Raw genomic sequence first — 17972 nt, forward strand, 5'->3', positions numbered from 1 at the left:
TCTTTATCCTTCTCCTCTTTCTCTTCTTCCGGTTTCTTTCATTTCATTTTCTACTTTGTAATTCCTTTCCAAGTGCTCACTATACTGTCACCTTCTCCTAAGACCCAAGGGAGTATTTTTCAGGAGCAGTCAGAGGAAGAAACCGAAGGCTGGGGAGGATCACTCCAAATCCACTCAGCAGGAAAAGTTATAGCATGCATAATTTCCAAAACAGGGTTCAGGCTTCAAAGGGATGGAGAAGCAACTGAAATTGAGCAGAGGGACAACAAAAAGGGCACACCGGGGAGCTTGTAAAACCAAGAAGAAAAAAGAACATGTTTTGGGCTGGGAGTGGTGGCTCACGCCTGTAATCCCAGCACTTTGGGAGGCTGAGGTGGGTGGATCACTTGAGGTGAGGAGTTCAAGACCAGCTTGGCCAACATGGTGAAACCCCATCTCTACTTTAAAACACAAAAATTAGCCGGGCATGGTGGCATGTGCCTGTAATCCCAGCTACTCGGGAGGCTGAGGCAGGAGAATCACTTTAACCTGGGAGGCAGAGTTTGCAGTAAGCTGAGATCACACCACTGCACTCCAGCCTGGGGAACAGGGCAAGACTCTATCAAAAAAAAAAAAAAAGAAAAGAACATGTTTTGGTTTATGTACCTCACAGAAGGCCTCCAAGATGCAGGGAAAATATCTTCAATGACTCATCCTCTATTGATAACAGTACCTTTTACACCAGGAGCCATGCTGAGAAGTTCAGAGACAGTGTTAAACTGCCAAAACAAGTCAATGAACTCAACAAAATGCATTTCTTACACATAAATCTACAATTGCCTTGCTGGTTTTGTGATGCAGCTTTCTGAAATACGTATTTGTTTCCTTTTAACATGGGTTCTTGGCCTCCATCTATATACCAAGCAGAGATCTAAGCACTAGCAAATAAAATATATCTTAGCATCCTAAAAATAAGTCTGGGAGAAAGCTTTATTTTTTCTACCACACAAAAAGGGACTGGGGATCAGAGAGTAGTGTGACTGTGGATGTCATCGATTCCAAATTTAAACTCAGGATTCCTTCCTTGAAAGTCTAGTGGTCTTTCCCTTATACCATGCTACATAAACTTCTCAACATCACAATGAATAAATACAATGCTAGCCACAATAAAAGTGCAAAAATGCTCTGAACATATGAGGAGTTTAATAAATATTTGGTGAATGGTAGATTTGTATAATTTCCAAAGGCAAACCAACGTACCTTGTCTCCTTGCCAATGGGACGTATGTCTTGACAATGAAAATAACAGGAACACATAATAATTTATTCACTTCCAATTACCTATCTGCAGATGGACTTGCTAATTGGTTCTGTTTTCGTTATTAGTAAAGACATAATCTTACCTTTTTAGCAATTTTCCCAGATACACAAAGGGCAAGCTGCCACTCTCATTGACAACTCATTGGCAGTAACCACATTTAAAGTCAGTTGTGTTTTAGTCAAAGGAGACTTTTCTCCACTTGTATCTGAATTGAAGTAATGCACAACAAATACAGCTATCAAATTTACTAATTGTGTTGAATAAGGATATCCAAGTGTTGCAAGACCATCAGGAAAAGCACGTTACAAAAGCTAAGTACTCAATTTCAAAAAGCCTTTTAACGTAAGTATTTCAAAATCATTAATTTTGTTACCATTTAACACCAGTGATTTTCATTTCCCACAATCTATTCTGACATTTAAAGGAACATTTTTAAAGTATCTCTTGCATCATATAAGACTACCACCATATAATGCCACTTAAAAATTACTGCATTTTACAAAGGTAAAGGCAGGGGGAGGTTGGCCCATGAAAAAATCTAATAAAACCTTCTCTCTCTCTCTCTCTCTCTCTCTATATATATATATATATATATATATATATGTAATTTTTTTTTGATACAGGGTCTCACTTTGTCACCCAGGCTATAGTGCAGTGGTACGATCTCGGCTCACTACAACTTCTGCCTCCTGGGTTCAAGCTATTCTCTTGCCTCAGCCTCTCAAGTAGCTGGGGTTACAGGTGTGCACCAACATGCCTTGCAAATTTTTGTATTTTTAGTACAGATGGGATTTCACCATGTTGGCCAGGCTGGTCTTGAACTCCTGACCTCAAGTGATCTCCCCGCCTGGGCCTCCCAAAGTGCTGGGATTACAGGGGTAAGCCACTGCACCTGGCCTTTCTCATATTTCTTTTTGAGCCATGTTAGTGTTATCCAATACAAAGAAACACACACATGCACACCACCTAGAGATCTATTGTCATGATTCAAACATCTTAGGATATAGAGATCATGACCAAACAATATTGGAAATTCTTACTAAAGTAAGTAGGCTTTATGATTAGTAAACTGGGCATTTTCTTTGATCCTCTGACAGAGGAAATGACTTTTGCTCCTCAATGATTGGGTTGAACGCTATGTCAGGTGCCTTAGGTCATACAGAGTGGTATTGACAGAGGGTTTCATGGCTCCTAGAACCACAAGAAGGCAATCCACTAAAACATCCGTACCTGGGAGGCGTTGTCAGAAGAGAGAAAGGAAAATAACAGTAAAGAACATAAAAGAGTAGCCATAAATAAGAGGAAGTTGCAGAGTAAGTCAAGTGAATGGTTTTTAATCCAGCTTAGATGGCAAGCTTGGAAAAAAAAAACCATAAAAAATGACCCATTTCAGAGCATCAGATTTTATTTACATAAATACCAAAAAAATATTATGTTAAAATGATAAAAATTATTTAATTTAAAAACATTTTGTAAAATCTGGAAGATATATGCTAAGTGAACTTGCGATTTGTTAATACCCTTTGCTTGGGGATTTTTCTACTCCACGATTTATGAAAAGTCCCAAATATTCTCTAATGGGATTTTTAGCCCAGTTGGTTGGAAAGCACAAAACTACCTCTGGGGTTTTATCCACTGCACCCATTAGAGGCTCTGTACACTCTTCCAGCTGATCATAAAGGCCTTGAGTACTGAGCATTACCAAGGGACACCCCGTCCATTCATGGTGTCCTGGTGTCCTTTTCTCTTTTCTGTGTTCTTAGTGTGAGGTCCTAAGGTGATGTGTATGGCAAGAATGGGACTAAGAAGACCTTGACTGAAACCCCAGCTCAGCCCTGAAACTGACTGACCTTGGGCAAGTTCCTCAAGCTCGGTGCCCTTTTGCCTCTCATTTGGAAAATTCAATTGCCTACTTTGCAGGATTGTTGTGCCTTCTGGATTTAATAACTTGTGAAAATAATATACATATGAGAGATTCTCAAAAAGACTTCTTGGATAGGTGAAAATGAAACTAAAAAATCAGAGAATAATAAGTGGTGTTCCTCTATTCAGAAGTTGTTCTCAAACTTTGGTGAGCATAAAATATCACCTAAGCAGCTTTTGAAATGATATCCATTCTAGAAATTCTGATTCAGTAAGTCTGGATTAAGCAAACATTACTAATCATGGAACCACACATTGAGAAATACAGCTTTAGAACATAGTATTCTATCAAAATTGTAAAACAAATATTGGTTTTATTTGAAAACATTATATGAAGTGATTCTTTCTTTAATGACATACCTCTCACTTAAGTGTTTAGGTTTATAAGGCCTCTGATTCTCAATTAGAAAGAGTTCCCTATGTCCCCCTCATAAATAGAGCTATACCAACCTTTCACATCTAAGCAGCACCGAGTTCTAATAAGTGTGCCACTGTATGACAGCCAACTGTGGAATGGCGATTGGAAAAACACCACATATTATTTCTTGCCTATTATTTTAAAACTGAGTAATAAAAGGTGTTCAGCATTTTGCCATATAAGGCACTAAGTTCAGAAATATTTTCACGGGAATCAGGTCTTCCCCCCGGTGATGGCTTAATATAATCCACAACTACTCTTCATTCCTTCATAAAGTTGATCCATGAATATTTATTCATGGAAGAGGTCTTAGTGGTCATCTAGTACTAGCCATTTATTTTACAGCTAAAGAAACCCCAGCTAATGTCAGCTGGCTTGTCCTCCAACCCAGAATGTTCACAAATGAAGAAGTTTCCCTCCCAAGGGAAGTCTAATTGAGAGCCAAGTCTACACTCAGAAAGATTTCTCCACTGAACCTAACTTTGCTATCTAGTGTTAAAAGGGAATCTAGTGTCTTAAATCATAGTATTAGTAGTAATTCCTTCATGTAAATAAATGCACAACATTTGGGTTAACCTCCTTCATAGTATCTTACTGATAATATAAGAAAGCAGGATGACAGATTCATTTCACACAAAAATGCACTCCTTCAAAATAACAAAATTAACCAGAATTCATTTTACTTCACATCCTCAAAGTCCAGCATTAAAAAACATTAAAAAGGCTAGGCATGGTAGCTTCATGCCTATAATCTCAGCAGTTTGGGAGGCTGGAAAGAGGATCACTTGAATCCAGGAGTTCGAGACCAGCCTAGGCAACATAGCAAGACCTCATTTCTATTAAAAAAAAAATAAAAACAGCTAGGCATGGTGTTGCATGCCTATAGTCCTGTCTACTTGGGAGGCTGAGGTGGGAGGATGGCTTGAACCCGGAAGATAGAGGCTACAGTGAGCTGTGACTGCACTACTGCAGTGCAGCCTGGGCAACAGAGCAAGACCCTATCTCTAAACAAAAACAAAATGCATTTAACAGTTACTTCTTCTGAAAAGATAATTCTCTCCCACATTCCCACATTACACAGTAAAATAAATGAATTCATTTTGACTGACTGTTGTTTTGGGTTATTTCTCCATTTTCCTTAGATGTGTACAAAAAAATTAGTGCTGATGATATTTTTAACCTTAACCCTCATCTGCTTTTTTGATAGATTTTTTTCCCAGATTTTTTTCTGTTAACCCAAGCCCACACAGCCAGCAAAACTCCCAAGAACTCTTGCCGCCAATTTTTCTTTTCAATTGTATAAAGCTTTGAAAGTTACTGATTCTGCAAATGTGAAAAATTAACTTATCAAAAAAATAGCACACATAAAATGGGAACTGGCCAAAGAAACACAAAGAATATTGTTTTAACTGGAAGTTCTATCATTAACTGCTACAACTACTGTATTCCTGATACGGCTTTTTGCAATATATTTATCACTATATGGGAACGATTTAATCTACTCCGTACAGAGAGCCTTAGGAGCTCTCAGTGGCCTCAAAATATGATGGTTCTTGCCACAAACAACTAATCTAAATTTCTTGCAGATGGTAGGCCTAACTTTTTTTTCTAAAAGGAAATAACTCTCCTCTAAAAGTCAAATTTGTTTTTAAAACTGTAGTGTCTTTAACCACTTTTCCCCCCCAAGTTTTTCAGTTGACACCTTGTCATGAGTTACAGTGGCTTGCATCAATCATTCTGGGTTCACAAAGAAAATATTTTGTGGTGGTTGACTATCACATGTGAGAAACTAAGTGCCCTTTGCGAGTGACTGCGCAGGTACCTCTGATTTCTTGCCAAATCATTCAGAATGCCACAAATCCATTAAATCTCTCCACAGGGAGGAAAAAATTCCCGCATTTTAGAGACAGAATTTATGAGTTCATTTCAATCACCACAAATGAAAGCCACCCTTAATATTCATTAGAGTTTTTACAGTGGCAATATGCATTATCTATTCATATGCCCCTCTAAAAGGCCAATTTCCCTTGAAACCTTTCATGGCTCCAAGCCACTCTTTGTAGAAACAATGGCCTATGTCCAAGTGGAATCAGGGGAAGCAAATGGATGACATTTCCTTATCCATTGGTAGTAATTCCACTAAGCCACTATGGTGGCTATGAGTTTCTGAGCTTTAAAAATTAAAGGACAGATTTGGAATGTGCAGTTGTGTCATTGTATCACTTCTCTGCTGTCATCTGTGACTATATGTCCTAAATTGAATAGAGCTTTTTGGTTGGCATCACAAGAGATGACTTTTGAAACCGACATTTCTTTCATTTGGAGAAACGTATATGTTGGAGACATAATTCTATGAGCCTGAGAGCTTTTCATTAATCTCCGTCTTTCTACCACCATAGTTCACGCCACCATCATCTTTCATCTATTTTTCCCTTCAAATCTATTTTTTTTCACTGTATGTAGAGTGATCTTTCCAAAATAGCAACTTAAGCCTCATATCCTCAACAAATCAACAAGAAATATCAAAATAAGCCATTGGCTTAAAACAGTTTTTGCTTAGCTTCCTCATTGCTTTTAGGGAAGACACAGCAAAACAGCATAACCTGTAAGACCACATGTGGTCTGACTCCTTCCTCAGGCTTACCTTATCCCACATCTCCATGTTTTCTCTCCCAGCTATTATGAATTCCCATTGTCCTTATTTTCAGTTAGTTAACTCTTCTCTTCCATCACATTTGAACTCAATCATCACTACCCATGAAAGCATTTTCTGACTCCTCGCCTATTATTGGCCTTCACAGAACCATGTAACAATCATAGCTCTTATCAAAGCTGGCATTTCATGTTTGTTTATGTGATTAACTATATTTTTGTTTCTAATTAGACTATGAGGTTCACAGTAATCTATTTCTACCCAACAGTTTATCCTCTTTATCTGGCATGATGTAAATACTCAAAACAAATTGTTGAGTAAATGAATAAATCAGTTCTTGATTTTAACGTATTTTGTGCCCTGGCTAAAAAATCCTTTCTATGGATGAGACATGGGCTTCCACTGGGGTTGCGCTTGAGGTGAGCTGCAATAAAGCCATATTTCTAACCCAATTCTTCATCAGTATGGTTGTATTTAATAGCTGGGGACCATGAGATGCATAAAGATCTTACATTGAATATTCATAAGGGTTTTTAGAGTGAATTCAACCACTTGCTTTACAACTTCCCAGGAAGGAGAGGGAACATGAATTTCTTTCCTTCATTTTTCATTCTTTCTGAAAAAGGTGGTTATGACTGAGAGTTATATTAAGACTTTGAAATAAAATATCATGAAATGCATATGTGATGTGGCTATGATAAAATATATGAGAAGAGTTTTAAAAAGCTAACATCATTTTACATATGCAAGACACTGTCAATACAGTCACAATTCGGGAGGTCAGAAAAGGGCAATGGTGATGCCAGCATGTGCACTCCAGCCTCTTCTTCTTTTTGTCTGTTTTCCCCAGTCTCTCACAGGAACGGAGTCACTAGAGTACCCCCAAGAAGCTAAAAGTAAACTCTCACCCATTGCTCACTGTATACATTTCAGTGAGTTAGCTCCAGCTTTCTTAGTTCCGGGGAGATAATTGGGCAAACTATATGAAATAATCTTAAAAACTACTGGAAACCAGTAACGTAAATTCAGTGCAACATTTTCTCATGTAATACAGAATTGCTCAGAATTGTTGATGGTGACATCCTAATGCAAGAACCTGTCTTTGTCACCATTGTGGCCACACAGCTCAGGGAAATACCTGATATATCATTGATATTATGCTGTTGTTTACTGAATGACAAATAATTAGAAACATATAATAATAAATTATAATTAAATGATAATAATTTCCCTTGAAAATAATAGCTTTTCTTCATTAAGTTCCAATTAGGTGTCAGGTACAGTTAAAGATGTTACATACATTATCTAGTCCAATTCTTACTAGAATTCCACAAAGAAATCTTTGTGTTTTCCATTTGGTAGATAAGAAACTGAAACTCCGAGAAATGAAGTGACTTAACAGTTACACAGACAGTAAATGGTGAGGCCACAGTTGAAGACCAGGCTTATTTGACTCATGGAGTTTCCACCATATGCTGCTTCTCTTTACTGCCATGGTTATTTATATATCTGCTGCAAAATTTAAAGACAATTTAGTGATAGGAAAAGTCAGGACTAAGAGTTAGGAGGATTATGTTCAGCATCAGCTCTGCCATCATGTGCTGTTTGGGATCTCAGGTAATTCACTTAATCTTCATGCACCTCAATTTCTCTATCTGTAAAATGGCAGTAATGCTTTGCCTAATTCATAGAGCTAGTATAAGAGCAAATGTGAGAAAAGTTATATTGCACCTTGAAGGCAGCGTCTCAATTATCAAGCTGTTAAACCCCTACTTTTAATCAGCCCTTTCACAGGCAAGATGTCATTTTATACTGCAAGCTGGGAGCTGATGTCTCCATTTTTATAGATGAGATAAGTAAGGGTAAGTTACTAGCCTAGTCTCAAAAATTACAAAGCCATGATCTTTGCAGAAAAACTTTGGATTCTAAGTAGATTTCAGCTTAAAATCCTGCTCTGCCACCTGCATAAACCAGTTATCCTCTTTGAGCTTCAGATTTCTACAATTAAAATAGAAATAATGATACTATGATACCATCTTACTGAATCATAACACAATTAAAAGAATACATAAAAGTACCTGAAATAAAGTCAAGTGCTAAGTCAATGGTGACCATGATTATCACAATGTGTCTCTGTGCTGAAAACAAGATTTCAAAGGCATGAACCACTCAAGGTGGCACCTAGTGTGTATGTGATGATGGGTGGGGGTCAGGGTGATGGTGGCAAAAGCAGATGTCTCTCTCCAACCAAGCACTCTTTATACCGCACAGACCCTGATCTTCTGCTCCCTTCTACAGTCTTACTTAAACTTCACCCATCCATTTTTTCAAAGCAGACTTTACTCCTCTGAAATAGCATTTAAAAGGATTTTTAAAGTACTTCTTGTCTGAATGGTGAGAGCTCCTGAGAATGAAAATGAAAATTCTGGTTCATGAAGAAGTTTCTGTAGCCCTGAAGTGAATTCATATGCATACTTGCTGGTTCTGGCTTACATTGTTTAAGTCATGGCTGATGCATCCAGAGACCATGAGGGAGAGAGAAAGTAGATGGGATAGAGGAAGTATAGTTGTTCAGAAAACAAAACAAAAACAAAAACAAAACCCTAAACCTAAACCAGCTTAGGAAAAGGTAAAAAATGTAGAAATAAGGCCAACAGGCATCATCTGAAGAAAATTGCTTTGAAAAACTAGAAAGAAACCTTTATGTACAAAACTTTTTCTGCACATATAATTTATCTTCCTCATTGTATCCTTATAACCCAAACTATTGAAGACAGCAAGGATCTTAAAAATCATTGACATTCTCCTCCATTCCAAAGATGAGGAGGTAGAAGCCCATGGAGATTAGGCAATTTGATCCAAAGAGATCCGACTATGACAGAGCTAAGCTCACAGCTGACTCCTCTGGCTTTGAGCAGTATTCCCTTAAGCGTATAACACAGCCTCTAACACACCTTGCTACACATGCAAAATATGTCTTTTCTACAGTTTGCTTAGCAGTATTTGAATTATGAACATATTTCTTTGCAATAAAAGAAAATTTGGCAACACTTGGAGCATTTGCCAAGGCTCATTATATGTTCTAATGAGCTCGTTCAAATGTTTTAACATTCAGGCTTCTCTCCTGCCAAAGATTGATGTCCAGCTTTGGTGATTTGCTTCCTTCTGTTGAAGCATGCAAGAGAGCCTCTAAGTAAAAAGGACATTTAAGTCTCTCATGGCTAATAAGCATATTGGGCCCACCCTTCAGATTGTCCATAATTGTCTTCCTTCTTCTATTTGAGAATCCAGTGAAACATATTCCAACTGCCTTGTGAAAGCCAAAATGTAGTTATAATTGATTATCATGGATCTTATTTCATGATCATAAGAACTAATCTAAATTACAAATGTTTTATGATGACTTTAGGGAGATTTTACTATAAGGCGTATCAATTCAACTTTCTCCTTAATATGATGCCTTTGAGTAAACAAGCACAGAGTGAAAACACACGAAGAGAGAAAAGGAGCAAAATCCTTAGGGTAATTCATGAAGAAGAGGGATTCTTGGTTTCCATAACAATTCTATAACTAGATCACAGGACTCTTATTTTCACATATGCACGAAGTTTGTGTAATTGGGAAAAGCCAAACATCAACCCAAATAATTTGACTGGTTTGAATGCTACATTGCTGTGTCTCAAAAGTCCATTTTAATAATATCTCTATTTATCCTGGGTTTCTAGACTAATACTTCACACTTACAGAGAAATTACATTTTCTCATTTTATCTTTATTTTTATTGTAAAAGGTTTTATTGGAAAAGACACTTAAACATTTTATGCACATTTACGATTTACTTTCTTCATATTCAACCTAAGGAATTTCCATAAACCTGACATCTTCTACTATTATAATATCTCATATTTTATGTGTTTATTCTACAAGCTCTTCTTTAGCTAATAAAAAATGTGTTTGCATGTCTGGCGAGACCTTTTTTCAGGCTTATTTTATATACAGGTACTACAAAGTGTTTGCCATTTTATTGAATTTTTACACCAAAAATTGCTATTACTTATTCTTCTGTTTTACCATTTTCTTTTAATAAGATCCTGTAAACTCTCTTGTCCACCCCTTCTCCTAACACACATGCATACTTCTAAGCTCTCAAGTTCATAGACTGGATGGCTTAGGAGGCAGCTTACATGACTTTGCTAAATGAGTGAATGAATGGATACATGAATGAATAAGCTATGCAGAATCTCCTAATTTTCAAATTATTCTCTTGGGTAAATGCTGATTCTCTAACCATCAAACATTAAATTGGTCATAATTAAAATTTCATCATATAAAATTGTCATAATGATTATTTTCTTGCTCACTTTAAGTTTATAAAATTTTTTTAGAATCTTGATTGTCAAGTATATAAATTTTAGCACAGACTGTAGTGAGTATAGATATGTTTTGGCATTTTTGTATCACATTTTCCTATTTGTCTTTTCAAAATTCTCAGTCCAGATTACCATTTATGATGCTTTCTTTTCCATAAGTGGTCCAAATACATTTGCTGCAACTTTTTACCTTTCCATCCCAGTATAATTCCACTGCAAAAAAGTAAAATTTAAAACTCTTCCAACAAATGATTTTTGACGTTGGAGATGAAACACAAGGATGTTAAATTATGAGGAATTATGCATTGATAGTTCATAGTCTACCTTCTTCTGGGTGGGTGTGTGAGCTTTCTTCTTAGTATGTCTTATTATTTACCAGGTCCAAAAATAATACTACTCACCACAAATGGGAACACAGAGGTTTTTTGGCAGGAGCCTAACATCACTAAAGCACAAAGAAAATGAGAATGGAATCTGTGAATTGTTTTTCCTTTTTCCTAAACCATGTGCCTCCTTACTCACCGTCTTTTTACTGGTCCTCTCTAGCCTTAATTCTTTCTTTGCATATTTCTATTTTTCAAAGTCTACATCATGGATTCTTACTCATTCACCTACACTTTTAAACTTCACTACTGTTTATCAAATAGGTAGAGAAGAAAAGAAAGGCCAAAATGAGGAAATAGTATGAAGATATGAAGATGGAAAAAATATCATTGTGCTTGATGAAAGGATGATAGTCACTTTGTCTTTAGTAAAGGGTGTGTAAAAAAGACCTGTGTGCATCTGGTTAGAAGGAAGATTAGGTGAATGAGTTTAGATTTGACCCTGTAGGTTGTGGGGGAGGGATTTAAAGGTTTGTGAGGGGAGCAGCGACATTATTAGATTTGAGCTTCAGGATCATTAATCAGGGTAGCATTTATCAGTTAGAATAGTCAAGAAAATTAATCTGTTAGATTAATCTGATAATGGTGTGTCATGTTGATTGAAGGGGGAAGACCAGGGCCAGAGAGACTGAGGGAGACTGCCAAGGGAGAGAATAGAGAGACAAAATGGAGCACAGGCAGGCACAGACAACTTATCCCGGTTACGTCGTCTGTCTCCCAGAGACCTCTGGTTTTCTTGAGACATATTAAAACTTTAATACAACTCAACAGTGAAGCTGTGTATCCCAAGAGCACTTTCCCATGTCAATAATTAGCATCCACTGCTGCACATTTGAACTGAAAGAATTGTAAAACCTTTTGTTACTCTATTTATTGGTGAACATTAGCAGACCTCCTGTTCCTCCAACTGAAACAGTTGCGTAAAGAATTTTTCCATCATCCACACGGTTTGTCACCATTGTGATGAGTTCATGCAAGATTCCAAAAAAAGTCTTCTCATACTTGCCTTAGATACCTTTAAGTACAGCTTTGTTTATGTTCTCACCTTCAGATGCTGTATATCAACTCCACTCATTTTTCTTTGATTTTTATTATATGATTCTGTCTCTCACTATTACATTTTTCTCACTATACTATGTTTGAATTCTTCTATAGGCATGTCTCTGTTCTGTTCTTTTGGGTCTTTGACTTTGCCTCTTCCTGAAAGATCTTCTATTACTGTCACTTTTTAAACATTTTCACACTATCTTTATAAAATGGGTTTGAAAATATTTTAGAAATTTGAGAGGAGGAATGGATATTTGCTCCTTGTTCATGTCTAGATTCCATCAGTTTCTTTTCTTTTCTTTTTTTTTTTTTTTGAGATGGAATCTTGCTCTGTCTCCCAGGCTGGAGTGCAGTCGTGCAATCTTGGCTCACTGCAACCTCCGCCTCCGGGGTTCAAGTGATTCTCCTGCCTCAGCCTCTCCAGTAGCTGGGATTACAGGTGCATGCCACCATGGTGGGCTAATTTTTATATATATATATATATATATATACATATATATGTATATATATATATATTTTTTAGAAGAGACAGGGTTTTACTGTGTTAGCCAGGATGGTCTCGATCTCCTGACCTCACGATCTACCTGCCTCAGCCTCCCAAAGTGCTGGGATTACAGGTATAAGCTACCACACTCGGCCCCATTTCTTAATCTTATAAAAATAATTTGGTTATCCTTATAAATCTGAAAAAGTCTCCCAGATTTTGAAAAATATATGTGTTATTATAAAAACATTACATGAAAGGAAGACTTTGTCTCCTTCACAGCCCACAAACTCTATCCTTTCTTACCCTCATTCCCTACCAAGCCTATGGCTCATTTTCCTCCTTTTGTTAAGATGTTCCATGCTCTTAGCTTACAGAGCTTCATAAGAACTCTTCAGTTATTCTTCTTATAAATTGATTTGAAACACTTGGCTTCAAAAATTATTTTTGGTCACCTCCACTATTCCCTTTCTTAAGATGCAGCTGAAATCCCCTCTCAACACCACTCATCTCAGATGTTAGAAAAGATTGTCATCCTTAGTTTTTCCTTTCCCATTTCTCTTGTGGAGTATACCCTTTCATAAATCTGATATTTTACCTTTCTCAATTTATATCAATTCCATAATCACATATATTTCTTCACTCCTAGATCCCACAGACATTACAAACAACTTAACTTCATGTTAAACATCTCTGTGTCTCATTTTCTGTTGACTTCTGTGAAGAGCCCTTGACAAATAATACATTTCCCTGTCTGATTCAGTTTGTTTATAGTATCTCAACGGAATAAAATGTTCCTGTCTTACAGACTTCTGGGTGCTTTGATTTTTGCAATAAATATTACTTACTATAGATAAATCCCAACACTATTTCATTAAACTTTTCTAATACATATTAATAACCTTGATTAACTACTGGGTGTTTTTGGTATGCAAAGAGTTACTCAGAGGAAAGAGAGTGAGTAGGACTGAAACCACCTTACAGAGCTGGAATTAGTGGGTGAAAGAGGGTAAGGAGTTTACTCAAGCACACTCTGCTGGCAATGTCGGAGCTGCATTAAATCCATCAGCATCCACCTTGAGAGTGGGAGGCTACAGTGGGTTTAGCAGGAAGCATACCTGGGTGAACAAGGACTTCCTCAAAGATGAGTTAATTTCAGGCCACCTAAAAACTCTGATGTAATAATACAATCAAAGACACCAAGCGGATCACAAGGTCAGGAGTTCTAGACCAGCCTGGCCAACATGGTGAAACCCCATCTCTACTAAAAATACAAAAATAAGCCAGGCGTGCTGGTGGGTGCCTGTAATCCCAGCTACTAGGGAGGCTGAGGCAGGAGAATCGTTTGAACCCAGGAGGCAGAGGTTGCAGTGAGCCAAGATCATGCCATTGCACTCCAGCCTAGATGACAGGGTGAGAATCCGTCTAAAAAGAAAAAAAAGAAAGACACGAGAATGTACTGTTCCTAAAATTTTTGAAGTCAAGGAGAAACTAGTGTCCTTGTAGATTGGATTCATTTCCCATGAAATGTGGGGTTTAGGCCCAACTCTATCATATCTGCATATCTTGGCACATATATTTTTAAAAATATAATCACACTCTTACCCTTTCAAATTGCAAAAATGTCGCCTCTGACTACCTGCCATTAATAGTAAGTAACATTCATTACAGAAGCACATCTTTTCAAACCCCAACACTGCCTCCTTTACATTCTATAATATGAAAGTTAAATAACCTAAATAATAACCCTGCAATTACTATTGAAAAAAATACCAGCTATGCTAAAATGAAACTGGATATTTTTCATTTGTTGTTGTTATAGAATATATGTGTAGAATACAAAAATAATAATTTGCACTCATCCAACTTCTTTCACTTTAGTGTCTCAAATCCCGGAGTGTAAGTGGTCTCATTAAGTTTACCAAACCAATTTAACTCTAACATGCTCTTGAACCCTCTCTCCAAGTCCACTGAGGCTTTTCTGTCACGAATGCTGAACAGTATCATCTGAAATTCTGAGTATTCTGTAGATATGTTTGACCTTCTGCAGATAAAACTCACTTAATCATTAAGCTATATATTAAAATAGACAAAACTATCTAAATAAAAAAGAAAAATATGACTATTGTGTATTTCCCTACACCTACACACATCCACAAACACTCACATGTACAAAATAATTTATCTATAACTGGATTTATTAGAATGAGGAAAGCTTTGGCTATAAGAACAGCTAGAAAAACAAGAAGAAATATGCTTTATCTGGATCTATGGAAACAAAGTCCATTGGTTTCTAAGCTCCATTTATTCAGGCAACAAGTGGTACTCAGATATTTATTTATTCATTTCCGTTCTGCACTTCATGTTAGAAAATGCTTACTTTTTTTTTTTCTTTTTTTGAGACAGGGTCTCACTTTGTTTCCTAGGTTGGTCTTGAACTCCTGGGATCAAGTGATCCTCCCACCTTGGCTTCCCAAAGTGCTGGGATTAATGGTGTGAGCCACCACACCCAGCCAATTGTTCAGATATTTATTGAGGACCCATTCATTACATTATAGGAACTATGGAGGATACAAAGATAAGTTATTCATAGGAAGTATACAAATACTGAACTAATTCCAGCACAAGTGGAGTATGGTAAGTTCCATGACGATGAGGGCAGTGTAGATATCATTTAGCTCTGTATCTCCAGTGCCTGATATTGTGAATAGCAAATAGTAGGTGGCAGGGTGTGTTTCATGAATATGGAATGAAAGAATAATGCCGTCAAATAATGTAGAAGTTCAAAGGAAGGAGGGACTACTTCTGTCTGGTGTTACTCAGAAAAGCTTTCTAGATGATGAAGTATTTGATCTGAGTCTAAGAGATGACGGGATGGGTTCTAACAGAGAGAATTCACATACCAGGCAGAGGCCATCACACAGTCACAAAGATAGAGGGAAGAAAGTGTGAGACAGCCTTTAGGAATAGCAAATCATTCAGTTTGGCAGTTCGGCATAGGAAATCAATAAGGTGGGGGTAGCGCATAGATAAGACTGAAAAATTAGATTGAGTCCAGATTGATGAAATCCAGAAATGCCAAGCTAGGGAGTCCAGATTTTATTCTTGAAGAAAACTCTGACTATTTGTGTTCAGATGCCTATACAACAGCTTAGCCACTTACCAAGGAGTCATCAGCCTTGATCCTGCTTCTGAAGCTGTCAGAGGGAGTCATCAGAAGCACATCCTAATTATATTACCAGCTAGTCTCCAAGAAGCTACTCTAAGAGAAAACCTGCAAAGTGCAGCAGTCCCAGAAAAGAAGATGAAGACTAAAGAAGAAGGAGGATATTTAGAAATGATTAATGTTGGTCAGTTTCATCAGTTCTAAGTCTGTTATCAGATACCTGTTACATTTACCATGGCACTTTGAACACAAGTTACTTTAATTCTAGTCTTTGCAGACTTAATGCACAAATCTTAAAAGGTAAAAAAAGTTCCAAGAGAAAATATGCCTTTTCAGAGGCCTCTAAATATGTTATAAAATGTAGCTTCTGTCTAAGAAGAGACTGATTCTTTGAGGAAAATGGTAGAGGGTAGGCTTCCTGGATACACAAAATTGTCCCATTCATTCACTGAAAATACACATGACCAGAGGAGCTGTAGGGAAATAAAGTTATAAAACATGCCTTGAGCAATTTACAATGAAATTGAAAAAAAGTACCACTCTTAAGTACTAGAAGATTTATAATATTTGACTTTAGCTTCTTGACTATTTCCATTTTTTAGTTAAGAAAGTTAAGATTAAAAAGTTTAAATAACTTATCCAAGCCAAAAAAAAGTAGCACAGCCAGAATCCATCCAAATTTGTTTGATTCCAGAGAGCATACTCTTTCTCACGTATCACATAATAGCCTTAGAATCTGCCCTCGTATATGGAAAACACTAACGTAGTAGCTAAAAGCAGGATCTCTAGCTAAAAGCAAGACCTAGGTTATAGGTCTTGGCTCTACCTCCTGTTAGCTGTCTGACTTTGCACCTGTTACTAACTTTTTGTGCCTCCATTTTCTCAACTGTAAAATGAGGGGAAATAATATTTCTTTTTTTTTTTTTTTCTTTTTTTTGAGGCGGAGTCTTGCTCAGTCGCCCAGGCTGGAGTGCAGTGGCGCGATCTCCGCTCACTGCAAGCTCCACTTCCCGGGTTCATGCCATTCTCCCGCCTCAGCCTCCCGAATAGCTGGAACTACAGGTGCCTGCCACCACGCCTGGCTAATTTTTTTGTATTTTTAGTAGAGACGGGGTTTCACCGTGTTAGCCAGGATGGTCTTGATCTCCTGACCTCATGATCCTCCCACCTCGGCCTCCCAAAAGTGCTGGGATTACAGGCATGAGCCACCGTGCCCGGCCAAAAATAATATTTCTTAAGGTAATATTTCATAATATAAGTCCTTACCTTATAGAGTTGATGTGAGATTTAAATGAGATAATACATATGAAATGCTTAGGAAAATGGCAGGCCCAAAGAAAATGCTCATTAAAATTAGCTATTATTTTTCACTGAAATTTCATTATAATTGCAATAATTTAGACAGTTCACTTCACATTTTCTTGATCTCAGTCAACACATGAAGTCTTCCTTCAATCAAAAAGAAATCCCTGGAAACATTTTATGCAGTCATTAATTTGTACACAAAGGAATATATGAAATGTTAACACGGGTAAAAGTCACAAGAGTTTGGTTGCTTTTTGGAAAGACAACTCTTGCTCTGGTAACTTTTTTGACACTGATAAATTTGACTGATTAGCACTTTTGCTATCTGTTTCTTTCCTGACAGTACAAAACCCCAGATAAGATGACACATTTCCGTAGTTTGCAAACTTACCCATGAACGTAGGAGATCCATATCTGAGCAGGAAGACTTGAGACGTGTGTGGCGAATACAAGAGGAGCAGTGGTCCCAGGGTCCAACTTGTGCTATTTGGAAATCAACACATGTCCAGAGAGGGTTTTCAGGAAAAGGCTTCCAGTGATGCCACATGTAAGCTTCACCTTCATACCAAGCTAATTTATCTTCCAAGTTGCAGTCATTTAAAGTGCTGGATCTACCCAGTGATGCAGAAAGAGTATCCAATCTAATCTCCATTTCTCCCTTCCTCCTTGTGCTAACACTATTCACTTTCTTTTCTCGGGACTTGGTTAATTTCAAACAAGAAATCAACGTGTCATCTTCATCTTCTGAATGACAAAGAAATAGGTTAAAAACTATGATTATAATTCTTCACATATAGAAATTATTCTTCCCTTTATATAAGAGAAATAAATGAACTGCAGTGGATAAACCAAGAAGTCATTCAATTTTATAAAATTACTTACAGCAGCATTTATTTAAAAAGCAAGTTATTTTGCTACATAAAA

At 37.1% G+C, this 17972-nt stretch overlaps 1 protein-coding gene across 1 annotated transcript in view; it reads right to left on the reverse strand.

Moving 5' to 3' along the window:
* SAMSN1 (SAM domain, SH3 domain and nuclear localization signals 1) overlaps positions 1–17972 on the reverse strand; it is a 172260-nt gene that overhangs the window by 79825 nt on the left and 74463 nt on the right. Inside the window, exon 9 of the mRNA XM_054542837.2 lies at positions 17440–17792. Coding sequence (XP_054398812.1) covers positions 17440–17792 — 353 coding nt within the window. The remainder of the gene's footprint in view (positions 1–17439; positions 17793–17972) is intronic.

Source organism: Pongo abelii, chromosome 22 (assembly GCF_028885655.2).
Source record: "Pongo abelii isolate AG06213 chromosome 22, NHGRI_mPonAbe1-v2.0_pri, whole genome shotgun sequence".
NCBI classification, from domain to species: domain Eukaryota; kingdom Metazoa; phylum Chordata; class Mammalia; order Primates; family Hominidae; genus Pongo; species Pongo abelii.